Raw genomic sequence first — 23,219 nt, forward strand, 5'->3', positions numbered from 1 at the left:
CGGTGTTGTTGGTAAAATATCGATAAAAATTAGGTATGTAATTTCCATGTCACAGTAATCTTTTGTATTACACATTGGACTTGAATTATTATTAAATGTTTTGTGCATGGACATTAATCGTTATATATTAGATGACGTTAACAATAAATCAGTAAATATGATGTTTTCATTGAATATTTTTTTTGCAATTTTGGCTGTATGTTTAATTAATGGTAATTTTTTATAATTTAACCCTTAATATCTAATAACTAATTCTAGTTTCATTCTTCGAACATTATTTTTAGTTGCCGTAGGTTATTATTCGGAAGATTTATACATACACAGACATCGTTGCTCACAATTGCGTTTAAAAAATGGTCGAGTAAAATTACGTTCAAATGGCAGAGTTGCTCGATTTTCTTGTAATTGGCCTTATAAATTAATCCATGGAAATGAACTAGCTACTTGTATTAGAGGTGCATGGGATAGTCCAGCTCCAATTTGTGCCAGTATGTATTTTATATTGAAATGTAAATATGTTATATTAGTTATGAACGACTTGAAAATTAACTTTTATCAGAAGTTATTCCATTGATAATTTAAAAAAAAATAACGAATATAACTTAATTGTAATTATTTTATGTTGCAACGCAAAATAATTGTTAAATATGCTTTGGCGCTAATTGAATTAATATGTGAGTGAAAAGATAGATCAGATGATAAGATGTCACTTAAATATTAATAATATTAAGTATTTTAAGATTTTTTTCACTAACTACATATTTATTGAACATCATATTGTGCCCTTGATAATAATATTTATTAAAAATATTTTTTTGTGGTTATAATTTTTTACAAACAAATTTTTAGGACCTGGATGTGTAATTTTACCACAAATATCTAATGGAAGAATCAATGTTGTGGATCAAGGACTAAAATTAGAACTAGTTTGTAATTTTGGATATACCTTAGATGGGCCAAATTTTGTATATTGTACAGAAAATTTGTCATGGAATGAAGACTTGAAAGATTGTAGAGGTATGATTTCTAAATTTTTAGTTACGATACACAAGTTATTTTTAAAAAAAAGACCTTTAATTTTTAGCTTCGATGCGAAGCTGAGAAGGTATTAGTTTTACTATGATTTTTTTTTTTGTGTTGGTTACCACTTTTTCTTAGCTCTCAACGAACGGATTTCTTTCAACGATACGTCAAAAGATCACAAATCGTATCTAGTCGAAGACATTACCCTCAAAAATTGAAAAAAATTCCCTCGTTCCCCGTAAATGGGGAAACCTCCAAAAAAATTATAAATATAAAAAAAGCTAATTTTCGAAATTTTCGAAATTTTTTTTACTTAAAACTACTGCCATAACTTTTTTAAAAATAACCAAATCAATATAATTTTTTTTTTATGGATAATTGATGTCTTTACCTATCATTTGGTATATTTTTTTTATAAATTTGACCCTTTACCTGCCCATCAAAGTTAATAAAAAAAATTCTATTTTATATTTTTAATTTTATAATGCTATAACTTTTTGAAAAATATTGGATCAAACTAATTTTTTATGATTAATACTATTTATAAACTTTTTTCATTTGAAATACCTTTTCTTTAAATAAAACCATTTCCCTTTATATATATACACACACACACACACACATAGGGTCTGGTAAGACACTTATTTTCTCAGAAACTATTGAGAATTTAAAATTTTTGTAAAAAGAAAAATTATTAAGTTTATAAAACTTTACAATAATATGAAGTTAGATAAAATTTTTTTTTATTCCTTCAGGGATAAAAATGTTTATTTATAATTTTTTTAAATGGGAACCGCTATTTTTGATTTGATAATATGATAGAAAAAAAAAATTACATTAATTTTGTTCTTATAATTTTTTTTATCCGAACAACCATTTACGTTTTATAATTGAATCGTTTATTTCAGAAACCTCTTAAGTACAGAAATTTAAACTATTGAGAAATTAATAAAAACTTCTCATTTTCCTAAAAGTTTTTTTTTTCCTTCCTGGAAGTAAAGGAATGTTCAATACAAAACACTGAATATACTCATATACTCATATACTCACCAAGGTTGAAGGGAAGAGGTAAATTTAAACCCTTACTCTTTGCAGTTATGGTGTTTCTGCAATAAAATACATTTACAACATTAATTTTCTAGTTTTAAGGTATTAATAAATTTAATTAGAGAAAAAATTAACAAAGTAGACTTTTGATGAACTTTTACAAATTAAATTATTACAAGCAGATATTTAAAAGTATCAAAAAAAAAATTTTTACGCATATTAAAATGTTTTAATTTATTATTATTGTTCTTCATAATCTGAATCGTCCATTCTTTCCTCCTCAGCTGATGTTGGCCAACTCAAAAAAATATTATAGAAATCTGAATAGTTTGTAGTATATTCCGAGAGCTTTTTCAAGTCGTCAATTTTTTTTTTTGTTTATTGGAACTTTCCCAGTAGAGTAGGCTTTGGTAGTTGGCAGATCAGGAGATCTAATATCTCATCTACGTGCATATTATTTGTCTTATTACGATTTTCTATAATTGGTATTAACATTTTAGATTTTGTAGGACGTTTAATTTCTTTTTTTCTATCATCGATTGTAGATAAATATCCTAACTATTTTTATTTTCCATTGATTAAAATTTTGTCCAAATATCACTCAACACTTCCTTCGTGATAAGCTTAAAACATTTAGCAGGGCATTTGCATTTTATTTCATGAGGAGGAGTTTTTTGACAAATTTTCTTATCTTTATAATTTACATATTCTTTTCCGTGAGTTCAGGATTCCTTAATACTGTTTCGTTTGTAAGTTTTTGAATGGACACCTTTTCTTCTTTTATTCGGAATATCTTCATTAGATTCAGTTTCACTCGACATTTTAAGACTCAGTAAATGAAAAAAATAACCGAAATAAACAGCTTAATTAACACTAAATATATAACACTGATTTTGTGTGCGTATCGCCTAAATACTGCTACAGTAATGCATAGCAACAGTAAGCGGGCAATATTTTGTAGCCACTATCGTAAACGTAAATAACAGTTATTATACTTAGTTACTAAGTATTAAATTTATAAATAAATTGTATTTGAAAAAAAATGATAATATAATTATTTTAGTGCAGAAATCTCATTTGAGATGTCACTTGTAGGGTTTCTGCTCTAAACAAATTATTCCAAAGATGCGATTAGCCGCATAAATAAGACGAACATATGAGATTTTTGCACAAATTGATGGGTCTACTAATAGAATACAAGAAAATACAAAAAAAGTTTTACAATTTTTGTCATTTATGGGGCTTCTGAAATAAACGATTCAATTGATTAAAGATTTTGACTTCCAAAAAAAATATTGTCATTTATTAAGTTTCATAATATCGATGGCAGTGCAACCGGTATTTTTGTTAGATCCTTTAGTCTTAAAAAACCATAGACTTAGCTATTAATAATACACTGAAAACCCGGTTTGAATCTATTATTGTTATCACTCATTTAGCGCGTAGTAAATTTTTATAGCTAATTTACCTGTCATAACTTGATTAATAAAATTTGGTTTATGCAACAGCAAATAATGACTTCTGTATTTAATACAGTAAAATGATAATAGATATTTGGCCTAAAATCACTTAACTTTAACAAGCTGTAACGGACAAATGGTTAATCGGATAAAAAAAATTATAAGTACAAAATTGTTTGTAAATTTTTTTTCTATCATATTATAAAGTTAAAAATAAGGGTTCCTATTTAAGAAAATCATGAATAAGGGTTTGTATCCTTGAAGGGACGAAAAAAATAATGGTTTGACTACATATTATTGTACAGTTTTTTGAACTTGATATTTTTTCTCTATAATAAAATTTAAAATTTTCAATATTTCTGAGAAAATGAGTGTCTTACCAGATTTTATAATTGAATAATTGAAAAGTCCTTTATTAAATAAAATATGATTTGTTTTAAAAAATATTGGCTTGGTAAATGTTAGAGTACAAAATTTTTATTAAATATAAATATATAAGATATCATTTATCGTAATCATTACTATAAAAAATTGTTGATTATTATTTGCAATTACAAGCGAATATTATTTAAAAAAATCTAGTATCCAAGACTTAAAATTTGAAATTCAATTGTCATGAAAAAAAAAAAGAAAGGGTGTAATAGTCATAAAAATTAAGTGAGAAGAGAAAAGAGAGTGTGGGATGTATAGTTTTTATTATATAAATAGAATGGATGTGGTAAAAAATGTTAAATATATAATTTGTCAATGGATTATCTTGATATTTTATTGANCTAATTTACCTGTCATAACTTGATTAATAAAATTTGGTTTATGCAACAGCAAATAATGACTTCTGTATTTAATACAGTAAAATGATAATAGAAATTTGGCCTAAAATCACTTAACTTTAACAAGCTGTAACGGACAAATGGTTAATCGGATAAAAAAAATTATAAGTACAAAATTGTTTGTAAATTTTTTTTCTATCATATTATAAAGTTAAAAATAAGGGTTCCTATTTAAGAAAATCATGAATAAGGGTTTGTATCCTTGAAGGGACGAAAAAAATAATGGTTTGACTACATATTATTGTACAGTTTTTTGAACTTGATATTTTTTCTCTATAATAAAATTTAAAATTTTCAATATTTCTGAGAAAATGAGTGTCTTACCAGATTTTGATCATTCTGTATATATATATATAAATATATATTACACTTGTAAATCATAAAACTAGTAATCGGGATATAAATAAGGAAATAGGAGATCATGTAACTTTTGGAATAATCTACCAATTTTTAAAATTAAACAGTATCTACAGATTTACATCGAAGCGTTTTATATGATAGTGATTTTTATCACTGTCAGATATCATTATACCTGACCCAACTATGCCACGTCACCACTGTGACGCAACCCCCCTGTGCTGGGTTATAATTTTTGCTGTTAAAAATTTGACTATTTTTTATATGATCTCAAGAAAAAAAATTAAAAAATTTAACCTTTCAAATTTTTAAGACATAGGTACTAAATAAATTATTCATTCTCCTAATTCAGGCTTCGTAGCAAAACATTAAAATTAAATATAAAATTTCAAGTATCTGTAACTTGGAATTGAATCATTTCTTTTTATAATTTTTAATCATCAATATAAAATAAAAGATTTATAAACATTGTATGATCTATCTGTCTAAGATTAAAAATTGTACTACAAGTTTTTTTGTTTTTTAGAAAATGAACAGTTATTTCATTCCTGTGACTTTGAATCAACCGATGAAAGATTTTGTGGGTGGAAAAATGATATTTACAATGATATTGACTGGTTTGCTGATAAAATGGGATTTTTTATATTTTCATCAAGACGGCATGTCCAACCTGGTCCTTCTCAATATTTTTCTGGTATGAATTCCTATTTGGCGCCATGTATTGTATAATAAAATAAAAATAGATATTTTGTAGGAAACTATATATCTTTGGATACTGGAAATTATGGCGCTTCTACTTCTGGGAAATTAGTTTCTCCCCAACTTCCTCCAGTTAAAGATAAACAGAGATGTCTTATTTTCTCATACAAAATTGTAAACACTGACAATTATGGACGCTCAGCGCTAATTGTGTCTTATGGTGGAATTCCTCATTGGTCGTCAAATAAAGGAGAAGGACGAACCATTATAGGATTGTATCATCTTGATATAGCAGCAAACGTATAATTTTTATTATCTGGACAATTTTTCTAAAAAATAAAGTAGTTACATAATTTAAATTTTTTTATCGATGTATATATATATAGATAATAATTGAAGGGAAAAGTTGTAAGGCTGCGATTGATAATTTGATAATTGCCGAGGGTGAAAGTTGTTCACATGATGATGGAGATGGTAAAAATAATTTTTAATAGAACTTATTTTGTTCGATTTAAAATTAGTTTTATAATTTTTTATTTTTGTAGAGTTTAATTCGTGTCTTGATAATTGTGGAATATCTATTAGTGGAAATGGTTGTTCGTGTGATTGGGAATGCCATAGCAACGACAATTGTTGTTCAGACCTCGATGCACATTGTCCATATAGTAAATAAATTCGATAATATATTTTTTTTTATTCAAATATTTTCTCTAGGTACTGTTTTTTTACAATTAGTAAAATCAACGGCAGAAATTGTTAAGATGTACTTGTCTACAACAAAGGCGACGATATCAGTAAATTCTAGAATCAATGGACTAACTACTCAAAAACCATATAGCATTAAAGATAAATCAGGAAATTTTACATTGTTTTCTACATCTAACGTTTATGGCATTGGGAATGTATCAAATAGTGTTCATACAATATCAAAATCTAATTTAAGTTCTACTACTATTGTTCAAATTCCTACTTCAAATAATACTTATCCCACCTTTCCATTTACTATACCTTATACAAATTCAACAATAAAACCATTTACAGTAACTATACCAGTTACAAATTGGCCTAAAATTAATGATAACAGTAAATTAACCATTGAATCTAACTTGAATAAGACAATTCATAATGATACAAAAATTATTGCAAGTGTAATACATACAACAAATTTCTCAGCCAGTAGAGAAATTGCACAAAAAAATATAACTACTACAATTATTCCAATCACGAATAATTCTCTATATTCATTTATAATCACATCGACCTCTTTACCGGACACTCAATTTACATTTCTTCCTAGCAATACCTCAATTTCTGTTAAAAACCCTACTTTTACTAATCCTTTCGTGAATAATAATACGACGATATATTCTACTCCTAGAAACTTAAAGAAATTTAATTATTCGACCAATAAAGTTACTCAACAAAATCAATGGACACATTATCCTCTAAATAATTCTTCAGGAATTATTAATCATCAATTTGTTATGAATGAAACACTGACAACAGTCAAATCGATAGAATTTATAAACAACAGTTTTACAAATCAGACAACAAAACAATCAATAAATAAATTAAACAAAAATAGAAACAGCAATGTCTTTGAATATTCTGATATTAAAACCAAAGAAAATAAAGAATTTATTATTATTCAATTACCAGAATCTCTTGAAAATGTTACTACTTCAAAAAGCAACAATATATTGAATAATAGTTCCAGAAAAAGTTTATCACGTCATAATGACGTGATCTCACAATTCAATAATCCGACAATAACATCTTATCGAAGTTCAAAAGATATAGATTTAAATTTAACTCTAGACTCATCCGGACTACATAACAAATCTAAATTAAACTATACTCAAATCAACAAACACATGGATGAAGCAGAACATTGGATGATACAACAATCAAAACAACAAACAGGTAAGCATTGTTTTTGGTGTAACAAAACAGTAAAATTATTAATAACTTTTACAAAACGTCAATATTAATGACAATAATTCTTTGAAAACGCATTTTTTAAAAATATCTAATCAATGTAATTTATCATTTAATTTTTTGGCTATTATCCAAAAGCTGATATGTCACTGTTAGCAATTTTTTAAGAGAGTAAAAACCAATTTCATGAATGTCTAATAAAAATTGATTTTTGAAGTACAAAAACAAAAGGTCCCAAAAAAGTTGGTTAATAATTTTTTGACACAAAACATAGTATCTGCTTCTATAAAAATTTGAATCTTTAAATGTTTATGTCTAATAAACTAATAATGTTATATTAACAATTCAAATGTCATTTACTATTAAATTAAAAACTCAAACATTTTATTAAATTCAAAATATACATTTCTATTCAAAATAACACAGTTTTCACCCTTACAAGGCATAAGATATGATCTTAAAAAGTATTACATAGTTAATAATTCAAGAATAATGTGTAACTTTAAAGAAAACAAAAATAAAATATTTAAATTATTTATATTGTGTAATTAATTAAGTAGATTATGATAAAAAAATCATCCTGTATATGTAATAGACTGACTAAAAAAATTTGTTCTCCAAAAATCAATAGTATACATTCAAAGAAGGTAGAAATCCAAATTTCAGTTACTCTGATCATTTCTAATATATCGTTAAAGAGGACTTTTTTCTATTAAATAACACAGAAAAAAGAAATTTTTTCCGAAAAGATTATTCATAGAAGACTTGTTTTTTTTCCATATTCAAAATAAAATTTTTAATTATTTTGTATATTATATGATTAAAAAACTAAAAGTATTCCAACAATTATGAATTGAGCCCCGAATTTTAAAAAGTTATTTCGAACACATCTTCAGTCAGAATAATTTTTTATTAATTAACATAAGTCATTAATTTTAATATAAAAAAAAGCCTCAACTTCACTTAGGTGGATCCCGACTGTACTTAAATTTTTAAACTTAGATAATGTTGTTTAAACTCGTAAACAGTATCAATGTTATTGTTCAGTGTTTTCCTAAAAGTACACTGTTTGCCTGTAGTTGATACTATTTTAATTGGAACTAAGAGATGGAATAGGACCAAATTTATTTTATAAATGATAGAATTTATTAACTTCTAAAAATAAAAAAATGTATTGTATTTTACACTTTTTCACTCCATTTTTTAATTTTTATAATACTATAATTTTATTCTACAGATGAAAAAAATCCCAATTGGAGTGTTTTATTAATTTTAAAATGTATTGCTGCATTATTCATCATGATTGTAACGTTAAAATATATAATATCTCTTGGAATATGGTATTTCAAAAAATCAAGACAAGTATTGGATTTGGATTTTAATGAACCTGATAATGATACTAACTCTCATATTGAATTGATAGCTAATGAAGACCTGTAAAATTAATTAGATAAATTTTATTATGTTATAATTTTTTTTTATTTGAACTTATTTTATGTGTATTTTTAATTTAATAATATGTTTGTGATAATAATAAAAAATATTTTTATTTCTCATAAATAGCTTTAAACATTTTAGATTTAAAACATTTAAATTGTGTTCGATATTTTATATACTATGTAATTGTAAAAACTATTTAATTATTTAACTGAAAAAAAAGTTTAATCGAAGATTGCATAAAAAAATTTATCAAGTTCGTTGTTTTTATCAAAATTGTCAAAGTAAATTATTATCGTGTTAAATTATAAAATCGTGATCATACAAAAATTAAATTACTAATTCTCAATTAGAAAAAAATTATTTTAAATATGAAATAAATGATTCTACAATTTATATACATTTGGGAATAGTATTTTATAAACTATGAGAATGTAAGCCACCAGCAATATTTAGCAACTTGATAAAGTTGAAATAAAAAGTACTAAATTCTTTACATTAAAAATATATTTGATTTAATAGTAAATATATAGTAAGAATTTCATAATTTATAAGAAAAAAAATTCGGGAATTAGAACTAATTTTTTATAAAATTAAATATTAAAAACGGTATATTCATTAACTAAATAAGTAAAGAATATAACTATAAATTTGGTGGGATGAGTTTATAATTAATAAATGTTATTAATATGGTAAAAGATAGACTGAAAAAACAAGGTACCTCAATTTTTTCTAAAGAATTTTTATTTTTAACATTTTTCTAAGATTTTGGTGACAAAATACTCGATGACTACTAAGTCACCGGAGTAGTGGAAAAAGTGGATTATTTGAAAATAATAACCTTTGAAATTTATGGTTTGCTGTTCAATAATATGGCGTTTTGAAATTTAAAATTCAATTTTTTCAGTTTACAAAAAAGTAACTTACTTTAGATTTTCGAGTATCTTTCAAATATTTAGATATATCTAATACTATATAGTGGATATATTCAGAACTTGATTTTTTTAATGAAAACCTCTTTTTTAGTTCAATAATATTATTGAACATCTGTATTATTGGACATGCGAAACGTGTTTAACTCCGTGTGATAGTCACACATCCTCGGAGTGCTGGACGCGTTTTGGGTGTCTCCGTACCTCTGCTGGATGATCCGGTCGTACTTAAGTGACCGAATCAACTCCTACGAGAGTGACTCTCAGAAAGGGTGAAAAGCCCAAGGGTTTCCCTCGTCAAACCGACCATTTAACTGTCTCTACAAGAGAGCCAACTTATTGGCCTTCTGACGTTAACAAAATTCCTGATCTACTAGACTTTTACGTGATGAAAGGTATTTCCTCTAATTATGTAAAAGTTGAAGGACTCAATGAGTTAACATCCGATCATACACCCGTACTACTCACTCAAAGCACAAACGTTATTATGAAACAAAAAAAAGTATTTTTAACGACTAAGAAAACTAACTGGGATTTATTCAGAACGTTACTTGAAAATTCACTTTCGCTTTCCGTTAAACTTCAAACATCCAGTGACATTGACTTGGCAGTTCATAATTTTACCAATAATATAATTAACTCAGTGAAAACTGCAACACCTAAGGCTGCAGTAGAAAGAATACGAGAAATCACGTACCCAATAGAAACNGCTGCAGTAGAAAGAATACGAGAGATCACCTACCCAATAGAAATCAGAGAGTTGGTACAACAAAAGAGAAAAGCTAGGAGAACGTGGCATAGAACGAGACATCCTACTGACAAAAAAAAGTGGAACCACATCAGTCGGTTACTCCACAACAAAATAAAAGAAATGAAAAACGAAACTTTTAAAACTTACTTGAGCGAACTTTCTGCAACCCAAGATACTGACTACTCTCTGTGGAAAGCTACTAAACGACTAAAAAAGCCTTTAACACACGTGCCACCTATTCGCAAAGACGGCACGTGGGCACGAAGTGAATATGAAAAAGCTGAAGTATATGCATGTTACTTAGAGACTGTATTTAAACCTAATAATATAGTCTCAGAACTTGACGGACTCATAGTTTACAATTAGATAGAAACCGGGAGAAAATAAAATATTTTTCACCATTAGAAGTGGCGCAAGAAATTGATAACAACATCAATGTAAAAAAAGCACCAGGTTACGATGAAATCAGCCCGAGAATGATAAAAGAATTGCTTAAGAAGGCGATTATTTATCTTCCATACATCTTCAATGCAATTTTACGAACTGAATACGTTCCAAAACTATGGAAAAAAGCTCAGGTCATAATGTTACTAAAACCAGGTAAACCACCAGATCAGGTAACATCTTATCGGCCAATATCACTTTTACCTTGTTTATCTATAAATAAGTTGTATTATAATAATATAAATAAATTTATAATAATTGAAAAGTCCTTTATTAAATAAAATATGATTTGTTTTAAAAAATATTGGCTTGGTAAATGTTAGAGTACAAAATTTTTATTAAATATAAATATATAAGATATCATTTATCGTAATCATTACTATAAAAAATTGTTGATTATTATTTGCAATTACAAGCGAATATTATTTAAAAAAATCTAGTATCCAAGACTTAAAATTTGAAATTCAATTGTCATGAAAAAAAAAAAGAAAGGGTGTAATAGTCATAAAAATTAAGTGAGAAGAGAAAAGAGAGTGTGGGATGTATAGTTTTTATTATATAAATAGAATGGATGTGGTAAAAAATGTTAAATATATAATTTGTCAATGGATTATCTTGATATTTTATTGATTGTAGTATATATAAGAATCAATGTGTGTATACATAAAATGCAACTGTTCGATTGTTGGGCGCCAAGCTTTAATAGCTTGATTATTTTTTATATGAATGATAAATACAAATGAAACATTTAGGTTACACACGTCCAATTGCGATTTTAATTATGATAAAACAGTTGTTAATAATAATTTTTAAAATCATCTACGTCGAGAAGCAATTCTATTATTCCCACGATAAAAATTATTCATGACTTATTTTAAATTTATCTTAATTTTTTTTTATGACATGGTTAGAAGTATAATTTCTTACCTTATGTCCAGGTAGCTTGATCGTTTATTATACAAGAAGAAAAATAACAAGAGAACTGACTTTTATTTACTTATATATTTTTATAATTTTGTAATAGTGGTTAAACTTGAAATATTATTTCACTTAGTTTCCTTTCTATACTTGGTATCTGAATATGTATGTTCTTTTATACGTTTAAACAAAAATTAATAGAACCAGATAGATTATGAGAACCAATCACTAGTTACACATTACAAACTAATGTTTACCAACAGTTTTAACTGCTAGATGTGCTAGGGTAATGATTTAAACAAACCATCAGTATCATATGCAATCAATCAAACACGTATCTATCTAAATTTAAGATACACTTTACGATCTCCTCAGTGAAATGTCATAAAATATTGCTTAACCAATAGTTTTAACCGCTAAATGTGCTAAGATAGATTTTCGAAATGCACTTATTAAATAGACACTCCAATTGAAGAATTAAAAAAAATTCTGAATCGAAACAAATCACAAAATATAAAATTAAAAAAATTGAATTGACTTTATAATTCTTAAACATTTAAAGATAAAAATAAAAAAAGTAAAGTTATTTTTTTAATTACATTACTTATGAGAGAGTTAGATAAAAAAACACCAATTACGAAAAAGTTTCTAAGTCCGAGGGAGCACAATTGCGAAACAGTCTGGTGCAGAGACGCTTCATGACCAGATTTTTAGAAATAATAAGGTGACGAATGAGCTAAAAATCGCTCTTTTATATGCCTATTTTTGAGGGGGAAAATTTATGTTTTAGATTTCCATTAAAAAATGTTTCTTATTTCTAGTCAATTAAACTTAAAGGGTTTACCTATTATTCTACTAATTTGAGTTAATGTCACTTACTGGTATTGGTGTTTTATATCTATCATCTACCATTATAATGTGGTTTATTAGAAAATTCATCATTATAAAAATATAAATAAAATAAAATTATAAGTGCTAAATATCTATTACAAATAAGCACCCAAATAAAAATTGAAAGCGTCCTAGAGCTTTGCACAATAATACATATAAAATATAATTTGATTAATATAACATTAATGCATAGTATAATAAAATGAAATAAATGTATTAAATGGTGCTAGATATACTATAAAAATCTATAAATATAATGATTATAAAAGTACAATAATGAATTTGCGCATAAAAAAAAATGTTTCATAAACATATAATTAAAATGTTATAAAGTAAACTAAAATTAGTGATTAATATAAATGTTATAAAATGTATACAATTTGTTTGATTTATTAATAATTCATAATTTGATGATAAAAATTATATAATACTTAATATACTAATGATTATGATTATCCTTTTAAAAATATAAAAATATAAAGATATATAAATAAAAAATAAGCTATTATATTTAATTGGATTCATATACATATAAAATCACCTTACGATTACATTTTTTTTACTTTTATTGATATGAATGCAATGAGATAATGGTTTTATTTTGTTTCGGAAATGTTCATTTTGCAATTAATGTTAGTACTACTAGGATCATATATTTTTTGCTGTCATTTTTTGTTTTTTATTTTCTTTTTTAGATATTTTCTTCTTTTGGGTTTTTGATTCGTTTTGGATTTGTATATTCATATTAAAGGTTTATAATAGTTGATATATTGTCTCTTGAGTTGTTTTGTGTTTCAGTTGATGAAATTATAGTGACTGATTTCTTTTTGTTGACAGAGTCTTAAGGATGGTATTTCATTAAAGTCGATAGTAGGTGGAAAACCTCTAGTTTTTTTTTTCTGTGATGGCTACAATTACTGGCCCAGAGTCACAATAATTTATGCAACTATAATTTCTTCAGTAAATATTTCATTGTAGATTCTGTTGTGTCCCTTCTTTAGCAAGTTTTTTTTATTGAAAAATTTAATTGTCCTTGATATTTATTGGATATATCATATTAAAATCATTAATCATAATTAATGATTTTATTATATTTTAAATTGACTATAGTTAGTAACCAAATAATTCTTTAAATGAAATGGGAATAATAATAATTTTAGTGTTGCTAAATCGTTTGAGACGATATTATTTGATGTTTTGACATTTATTTTGTTATGAAATAACAAAAAAATATTGAGTCAAGTATTTTAATATCATTGGGTGATCTTGATTGTAGCATTTTCATATAATAGTTAATCATATTGTGTGAATAGTGCATTTTAATGGTCCAATTGTAATACTAACAAAAACTACACAAAATATGTGAATAGATTGAAGTTTTGTAGTTAAGTTTAAAAGAAAAATAATATAAGTCTAATGCAAAAAAAAAATTATACAAACTAAAAAAAAATATTAACTTAAATATAAATTTCTATTATTATAATTATTTATACAATGAATTTTAATCATTTAATTTAATTATCAAAATTAGTGTTTTTTTAATAATACATAGTATTTTTTTTGGTTATATAGATATATTTTTACTATAAATCTTATGAAGTGCTATTTTAATGTAAGCGCGTGCATTATTGATAATTTTATTAATTATAACTTATTACATTCTATTGGTAAATTCAATATAAAAAGAATATTAATATTTGATTAAAAAAACTAAAGTTAATATTAATATAAGTTATTTAAAAAGTAAAAATTAAATGTAATAAGTAATGTAATAATGAATATGATAATTTTACTTATATCTAATTTGAAAAAAAAAAATTATTTGTTTAAGCTTATTCTCTACGTGGCATGCAAACTTAATAATAATAATTAGAATAAAAAATAATATCAATAAATATAAAATAATTATCTTACTTTGTTTTTGCAAAATATATGTTTACTTTTTGTTTTGAAAATATTGTATTATTTATTGTAGAGAACAAAAACTACTGACGTTGAACTCAACTATGAAGCTCTTTTCTCTCTGTTAATATGGTTTTATAGTATTTATTTTATTTTGGATGGGTGGGTCATTTTTATAGTTCATCCCCATGTTAATTTTTTAAACCGTTGTTTTTTTTTTTTTATTTATTAGGGACAGATGTAGAATGTTTTTTTACATATAAAGGATATGTATAATAAAATAAGTATGATATATACATGAACATATATACAATTTACAATTAAGACAATTAGTAACAATTAATCATGAAGTAAATATAATACACTGTCTAATAGTAAAACAATTTCATAATTCACCTACATGATATTTAGATCTATTTATAGTTTTTATAGTTTAAGAAAGGAAGCACTACANTATTTAGATCTATTTATAGTTTTTATAGTTTAAGAAAGGAAGCACTACAAAACAATTATAGACATATAGCCTTTTCAGACATAAACTTACTAAACAAACATCTTTTATGGGATACAATAAAATATACTGTTGTAAGGTGGGTAACACTGTATATATCTCTGTGAGTTAACCTCTATGTAACATATAAAAATGTATTTATTCAATGTGTGTGTATAATTAATAAATTTAGAAATAATAATATAATAAATTCGTGTATATTTTATATAAAATACAACAGATACGATTTTTGTATCTTTGTATTTTTACTTAATAAGCAAAATATTAATATTCTCATATGTTATCCACAAAAACCAGAAAAAACAAATAAAATTATTTCTAACATTCAAACAAAAATTAAATCTTTTATTAAAAAAAAAAAAAGAAAGTCCTTTAAAAATTGACAAAAAACATTTAGATATATTTTCTAGATATCAATTAGGAAAAAATGTACAATCAGATTTTAATGATGAGGAAACTGAAGAAAAAATATGAAAATGTAAGAAAAATAATTAGATTTTAGACTAATGAAAGTCATGACAATAAAAATGATAATTATGAAAGCAATATTGAAAAATATGAAAATAATTTATATTATAATATAATTGGAAAACAACAATGACCTAATGATAATAATTCTCTCATCAATAATATAGAAGACATAGAGTTTTCAAATAACATAGATATTATAAAATATCAAACTGAAGATAAATTTTGTTCAGAATTAATAAAAGCTATAAAAGGACAAGATGTTCCAAATAAATTTAAGAAAATGTCTAGAAGATATACATTGATAAATAAAATATTGTATTTAAAACAATTTATACCAAAACAAAATATTAATAATTTATTAGTAGTACCACAAGCTCTCGTAAGTGATATTATAAAAAATCATCATAGTATTCCATAATCATCTCACTCTAGAATCAGTAAAACTATAAAAAAATACAATTAAGATATTTTTGGACTAATCTAATTAAAGATGTAACAGAATATATAAAAACTTGTCACTTATGTCAAATCAATAAACCAACATCAACTAAACCAGCAGGATGTTTAAATCCAATTCCATTACTTATTTGTCAACCTCTACAACGTTTAACCAGAGATTTTCTAGGTCCATTACCAAGCAGTAATGGTAAAAAATATATTTTAGTATTTACATGTCAAAGTTCAAAATATGTCTTTACAAAAGCAACAAAAGCAGCTGACTCTAGTTCAGTCATCAACTTATTAATAAATTTCATTAGTTCCTATGGTGTACCACGTATTTTAACATTTGATTGAGAAAAACATTTCAAAAACAATGCTTTAGCAGAAGTTTGCAAAAATTTTAGTATTAAGCAAATATTTTCATCTAGTTATTCACCACAAACACAAGGATTTACTGAACGTATTAATGGAATTATATGCCAAGCATTAAGACATTATCTTAAAGATAATAATCAACACAGATGGTCATTTTATTTACCATACATAACTTTTAGTTATAATAATACACCACAAACTTCAACAAATCACACTCTTTTTTATATTTTACATGACTTTAATTTAACTATTGATAATCAAATAAATCTGGAAATTATTCCTTATGATATACAACAAGCTTTAAAAGAAGTTAGAGATAAAATACCTAAATATATTAAAAATGCTCAAGAAAAACAAAAACTTTATTATGACAAAATGCACAAATTAACTCATTACACACCAAACCAAATGAATGGTTTTAATCAAATTTCCATTTCATAAAATTGATAAATTACCCAAACTTGCTTCTAAATATAGAGGACCTTTTAGAGTTATATCTAAATTAAATTATGTTAATTATACAGTAGAAATAAAATTAAATAAAAAACTAATAGAGGATGTCATTCATATTGGGCGAAAGAAACCATATTACAATAGACAAGAATTCTCACTCAAAGATCATTAAATAAGGAAATATCTAAACTATTTTTTTTTAAATTTACTAACATTCATAAAAATATGATCACTAAAAATGAACCTATATAGTTCTTCAAGAAGCATACCACTAATTCTCATAATAATCTTTCGTTTTATTCCATAATACTCTAATGCATTCATAACTTATGCTTGTGATGGTCCCAAAAATATAACTTCATTCAGCACATTATCAGTAGGTGATTGTTAAGCTCCAACACCATCAAACATAACCAAAATTCCAATGATAAAACTTTAAATGCATTATCTGACGCTCAAATGGTAAGCTCAGGATTTTACTCAGAAATAATAAATTTATCACCAATAGCNCCAATGATAAAACTTTAAATGCATTATCTGACGCTCAAATGGTAAGCTCAGGATTTTACTCAGAAATAATAAATTTATCACCATGTATGCAAAGATATACATCAAAGATTATCTTTTTCAAACAATAATAATGTAATGATACATAATTTAAAAATAAATCAAACAAAATATTTCTCAGCTACAATAGCAGGATCAATAAGTTCAGATGGAAACTATGACAGTCAACTTTTTCAAATGAAAAGAATACATGGCAGAATGTTGTAGTATAAGCAAAATATAAAGTACGCTGAAGTGATGGTATAGCTGTTGCTGACTTCAAAAATGACATATTAATAACACTATCCGTATTAGATTAAAATGATCTTATTTTCACGGAATAGATGCATTATTAGGTAATATTTAATGGGATCCTTTTACCCCACAAAATTATGAAAATTATTATTTTGATGAATTTGATACTATCTACGAAGGACCAGCAACATTAGTAATTTCAAAAAAGAATTATTAATCAGAAGAAATATACACCTACATAGTACAAAATGATAAATATGCTTTTGCTTTACAAAAAACAGTATTAGCCCATGCTTGTACTATAGAAGTTATAACAACACCACATCCTAGATTAGTAATTATTACATACATACAATTTTTTAAAACAAAATCAATTTCACATTACAATGTAGATTTATTAGCTTATCTTAACACAAAAATTGTTTATATAGAACAAATAATAAGCACTTCCATAAATGTTATGTATACAGACCTAGTTATGAAACAATACAATGTAGAAAGACAATTACTTTTACAAAAACTATCTGTAGCTTCACATGATTTACCAGAATTTAGTTATATTATGACAAATTCTCCAGGCTATCAAGCTCTTAAAATAGGAGAAATAATTAAATGTAGATCAGTAGAAGTAAAAATTGCAAAAACCACTAATTGTTTCAATGAATTACCTGTAATTTATCAAAATAATACTCAATATTTAATGCCCAAAACTCATGTAATACTTAATTACAGAACTGAAATAGATTGCAATGACTTATTACCACCAGCCTATATCTTAGAAACCGTTTGGTTCACTTTATCTCCACATTTTAAAGAAATTAACCTACCACAAATATCATTACCTGAAACAGCATTCACTTGATCACACAGAACACCTGACTATTTAATGAATGCAGGATTATATCCAAAAGATTTAATGCAATATTTCAAAAAACATCTCTTATTTCCAACAGAAGTTGTAGCAGCTTAAAATAATTTAGCAAGAGAATCAATGGGATACAGTATATATAATCAAAATTTAAAACTTAAATCTATTATCGATGAATATACAATAGAAAGTTTAGTTGAACAAAAATTACAAAAATGATTCACTGTAATAGGGAATATATATATATATGTAATAGCCACAGGTTTTCTTAGAATTTTTTTAATAGGTAAATTATTATTAATGGGTGTTAATACATTAATTAATTTCTCTATTTTATATGAAACATTTGGTTGTAGTTATAAAATATTAGCAGGATTATTTTCAAGTATTAGTCATTGTATGATGCATAAAACTCACACAGATAATTATAATAAATTATATAAAAATGACATATTGATGTTAATTCTGTACCAATAACAAACAATTTTTTTACTGAATACTATCCAAAAAATAATAAGTTAATTATTAAATAAATTTTATCCTATCTTACGAAACTTCTGTTATACAGCAAAATAGATCACAAGCAGTATAAATTACACTATAATTTTTTATTTTTACTCACTAAATAAATGTAAACAATATATTACAATGCTTTCATTTTCCATATTTTATTAAAAATATTACATTTAATCACTTATAAATTAGCTTTATAATTCATTTTTCTTTTCTTTTCATAAATACGTTAGTATAATTTTCAAACAAGCAACTGATAAGAATGCTGTGTACTAACAGGAGACATTTACAACAAACCCTCTATTAAGCATACAATCAAAACGATATTTCAGTTATACCAAAAACATAAAAAAAAAATCCTTCATCGACAATTCGTAATAGTAATTTTGAAATCCTAACAGAATTATAAATATTTTATTTCAGATTTAACAAATAATTATATCAAATGCATATTAATAAATTAACTCAATTTGCTGAATACAAAAAATAGAGCCAAATAAGAGAAATAGAAAAGTGCCCACATATACAAGATTTTCATTTTTTTTAAATTAATAATTGAACAAAACACGGAAGAAAACGAAGTTGGTTATGATAAATTAATTTTTCAATATACAAACCCTCTTCTAATTAATTTATTAAGAAATAAATTTAGCTTTCTTAACAAAGATATTTTATTACCAAAATATAGAAATGTTTTTAATTCAATGAACTCTAATACTTTTAATTTCACTGAATATTAAATCGAAAGAATGTATTATAGAATACTAGTTCATTTTTATAATTTTAACTGTCCAGAAACGAAATTTTTACCTCATAAAACTTATTCAATAAATATAAAAATAAATGCCTATTCTTAATATGAACAAAAATTTTATGTGCTGTTACGGTTGTGGTTGTCATTTTTATACCTGGATAGATTAAAATATCATATATTGCAGCATGAGAACATTCTTACAAAAAGCAGGGGTATATTTTGTAATATTCTTTTATTACTTAAATAAATTCATACATCTCATCAACGATTACCAATAACATACCGACAACACTGAGGCGTGTAATAGTTGCATTTTATGTATTTGATTCTTACACACATTGATTCTTATATAAACTACAATCAATAAAATATCAAGGGTCGTAAAATCCTCCCCCAATACTATTGCACATTTCATAGTAGAATTATTATTCAGGTTAGTGTTATCCGTGTGTGATTTCCCTTCACTTTACATTTTACAACGAACCATATGTAGTCATTCCATTTTAACAAAACATCCATGATCATACACCGTATATTCTTATTTTTACCTTGTAGCTGAACAAATTTAAACAGTTCATTGATTCTATTTTATTCCTATACTCATCCTTCTTATTCATGATAAACCATTGACAAATTATATATTTAACATTTTTCACCTGTTAGGTGCTAGTTTAATATTTGAGGATCTTGGTCAAAACCAAGAATTGTGAACGGGTATTTTAGTATACATGGACACACGGAGCCCGGGTATACGGGTAAATCATACAGGGTGTTCAGTAAGTCAGGAAACGGGTATCTATTGTTCTCATTGTTACAAACAACGAGAACAATAGAAACCCGTTTCCTGACTTACTGAACACCCTGTATATTATATTAAATATATGAGTAGTTAAGGTCACGGGTATTTAAATGCCCGGGTATACACGGATGTTTTTACTACACGGAATTTAACCCCGTCATAGGTAAAAACACGGGTACCTGTGTAGTTCGTTACACGTGTAATCGCGACCTCTATAACAGACCTAAGAGCCCTCTGGGATCTGTTCAGCCCTTTGACAACCGTCAAAGAGTCACTTCTATTTTTCTCCTCTGGCGTTCAGACTTAAGTGCTCGGCTTTGCTCCTTTTTTTCTATTTTATATTGTGACTTGGTGTCTTTATTCTTACTATAGTTCAATAGTTTAACTTAAGATGAATTCATGTTAGAACAATTATTTAAATCAATTACAATATATGCGTATATAACAAACTATTTTTTTTCTTATTTAATATCTAATAAGCCTAAATCTATTCTTCTCCTCTTTACACTGTGGAACTTGATTTGCAGCCAAGATATATCAGGTAAGAGTAGTTTAAACACACTAACTACAATTAATATTAATAACTAATAAAAACACATTAAATTATAACTAATTATTTTTCTTCTTTCGCTTAAATATATCTTCATTTTAACATCACACATTTTATACATCCTTCTATTAACTTACTTACACTGCCTACATTCCACTCTTTTTATTGGTTATTACAAGTGGCGTTCAACTAGTGGCTCTTAACTCACTTAATATATGTAAAGGGACATATTTTAACATATATTCTTCTTCATATAAATGACTGAACTATCAAAACAATTATTAAAATTGTAAAACGTATGTTAATACAAGTATTTCAACAATCCACCAACAAACATATATTAAATATTCATTATTTAATGATATACTTATCTGATATTCTTTGAACTTCCACTTTACTACTTAATATTAATGTAAAAACACCCACACGATAGAAAATTTCTTAAGTTTATCAGTAATATCAATGTATGCAGATCTAGTAGTAAAACAATATAATCTAGAGAGAAAACTATTATTGCAAAAATTAACCTTAGTTTCTTATTTCTTATAGCTTATCCGAATTCGCTTTTCTCATGAGTGATACATAATGCTGGATATACAGTATTAAAAGCAGGCGAAATAGTATTGTTTCACATAATTACGCAGTGGAATAATTAATTATGCTATATTTTAACAATTAGCTTATAATAATAATAAGTTTGGGCGTCCCCTGCTTTAAACAATGTTTCATACAATAGCTTAAATATATATATATAAAAATATTTTGATTTGATCCGACCTGATTATTTTTCTCTTCACCTCTTGTTTAACATTGCCAAGTCGCCGATGTTTATTTGATCCGCAATATGATGGTCTAACAAGTTCCGCCGGTACATCAATTGTACACACACAAGGCGAAGGAACCCTTCGAAATGCGATTCGGTGCAATAATAATAATAATAAAAGGAATAACCGAACAACACAGTCACCACTTAATAATCCGAGCGAGCGACATAATAAAAGCATGTGTTGGGGCACCGCCGACCGAAAAAAAACAACAACGAGGTTAAAAAAGATAATAATCGAACAGCACACGCAAAAACCTGAAAACCGTGATCGGGCGGCCGCCGACCGATGGTCACCGAACCGGCTCCACTGATAAGGCCGACAGTGGTATCAGCTGACCACGGAGGCGGCACTACTGCCTGGCGTGAACATCCTCCCCCTGGTGAAGACATAGTCTTCACAATTGGTTTTGGATGATAAAGCCATCCATTGTGCTGTGACTGGATCAGACTGGAGCAAGGTGGAGATATCTTCGCCAGTGTGGTACGTGCTTCCCCTTTTTTTTTTACATAAATATATAATTTTATAAACATACAAAATACACATACAAAGAAACAATAATTTTTAACAACTAAGAGGTATAACAATAATTTACATAAATGGGTAACGCCTGGTAACCAGATGGGTACTTAAGTTAATACCCGGGACCCGTGATGCGGTCCTAATTAAGTGGTAAGATTGTATTTGAAAAGAATATGGAAAACATGTGTTGGTAGAGCACAAGAGCACAAGAAAGAATAAAACAGATAACAAATAAATAAATAACTATAAGAACTAAGATGCCAGCAATGGCACCAATTTCACCACTGGGCGATTTATCGATCCATTGGTGGTTTTCAACTGGACGACCCGCACCACACCATCATCACCGGGAAATACCCTTTCAACGCGACCGAGATGCCATCTTAACGGAGGTGCATGATCTTCCTTAATGATCACTAAATCACCGACCTTCAAATTTCGATCGCCTCTAGTCCATCGGCTCCGAATTTGAAGACAATTCAAATACTCAACGGACCATCTTTTCCAAAATGCTTGATGGCATTGCTTGAGCAACTTCCATCGTTGAGTGATCGTGCGTTGAGTTTCAGGGACTACCTCCTCTGGTGGAGCTAAAAGTGGTTGACCTATGAGAAAATGACCAGGAGATAAACACGTTGTGTCGTTTGGGTCATCACTCATTGGGGTCAGCGGTCTCGAGTTTAACACAGCCTCAACGCGGGTAATAAT

At 26.3% G+C, this 23,219-nt stretch overlaps 1 protein-coding gene across 1 annotated transcript; it reads left to right on the forward strand.

Moving 5' to 3' along the window:
- The first annotated feature begins 43 nt into the window (after positions 1 to 43).
- LOC126905213 (uncharacterized) lies at positions 44 to 8,921 on the forward strand. Its single transcript, XM_050684725.1, has 9 exons — positions 44 to 212; positions 285 to 488; positions 850 to 1,017; positions 5,244 to 5,411; positions 5,472 to 5,716; positions 5,803 to 5,890; positions 5,962 to 6,081; positions 6,152 to 7,339; positions 8,592 to 8,921. Exons 1-9 carry the CDS (start codon positions 107 to 109, stop codon positions 8,792 to 8,794), a joined length of 2,490 nt encoding a protein of 829 aa, XP_050540682.1. The 5' UTR covers positions 44 to 106; the 3' UTR covers positions 8,795 to 8,921.
- The last annotated feature ends 14,298 nt before the right edge of the window (positions 8,922 to 23,219 follow it).

The sequence above is a fragment of the Daktulosphaira vitifoliae genome, unplaced genomic scaffold, assembly GCF_025091365.1.
Source record: "Daktulosphaira vitifoliae isolate Bord-2020 unplaced genomic scaffold, ASM2509136v1 Scaffold_4, whole genome shotgun sequence".
Taxonomy (NCBI): domain Eukaryota; kingdom Metazoa; phylum Arthropoda; class Insecta; order Hemiptera; family Phylloxeridae; genus Daktulosphaira; species Daktulosphaira vitifoliae.

Bases quoted from the DNA above. Each gene is read 5' to 3' on its own strand.
- LOC126905213 (XM_050684725.1), top strand. From the start codon at position 107: ATGGACATTAATCGTTATATATTAGATGACGTTAACAATAAATCAGTA. The intron at 5,717-5,802 runs GTATAATTTTTA...ATATATATATAG, and splicing joins ATCTTGATATAGCAGCAAAC to ATAATAATTGAAGGGAAAAG. The intron at 5,891-5,961 runs GTAAAAATAATT...TTATTTTTGTAG, and splicing joins TTCACATGATGATGGAGATG to AGTTTAATTCGTGTCTTGAT.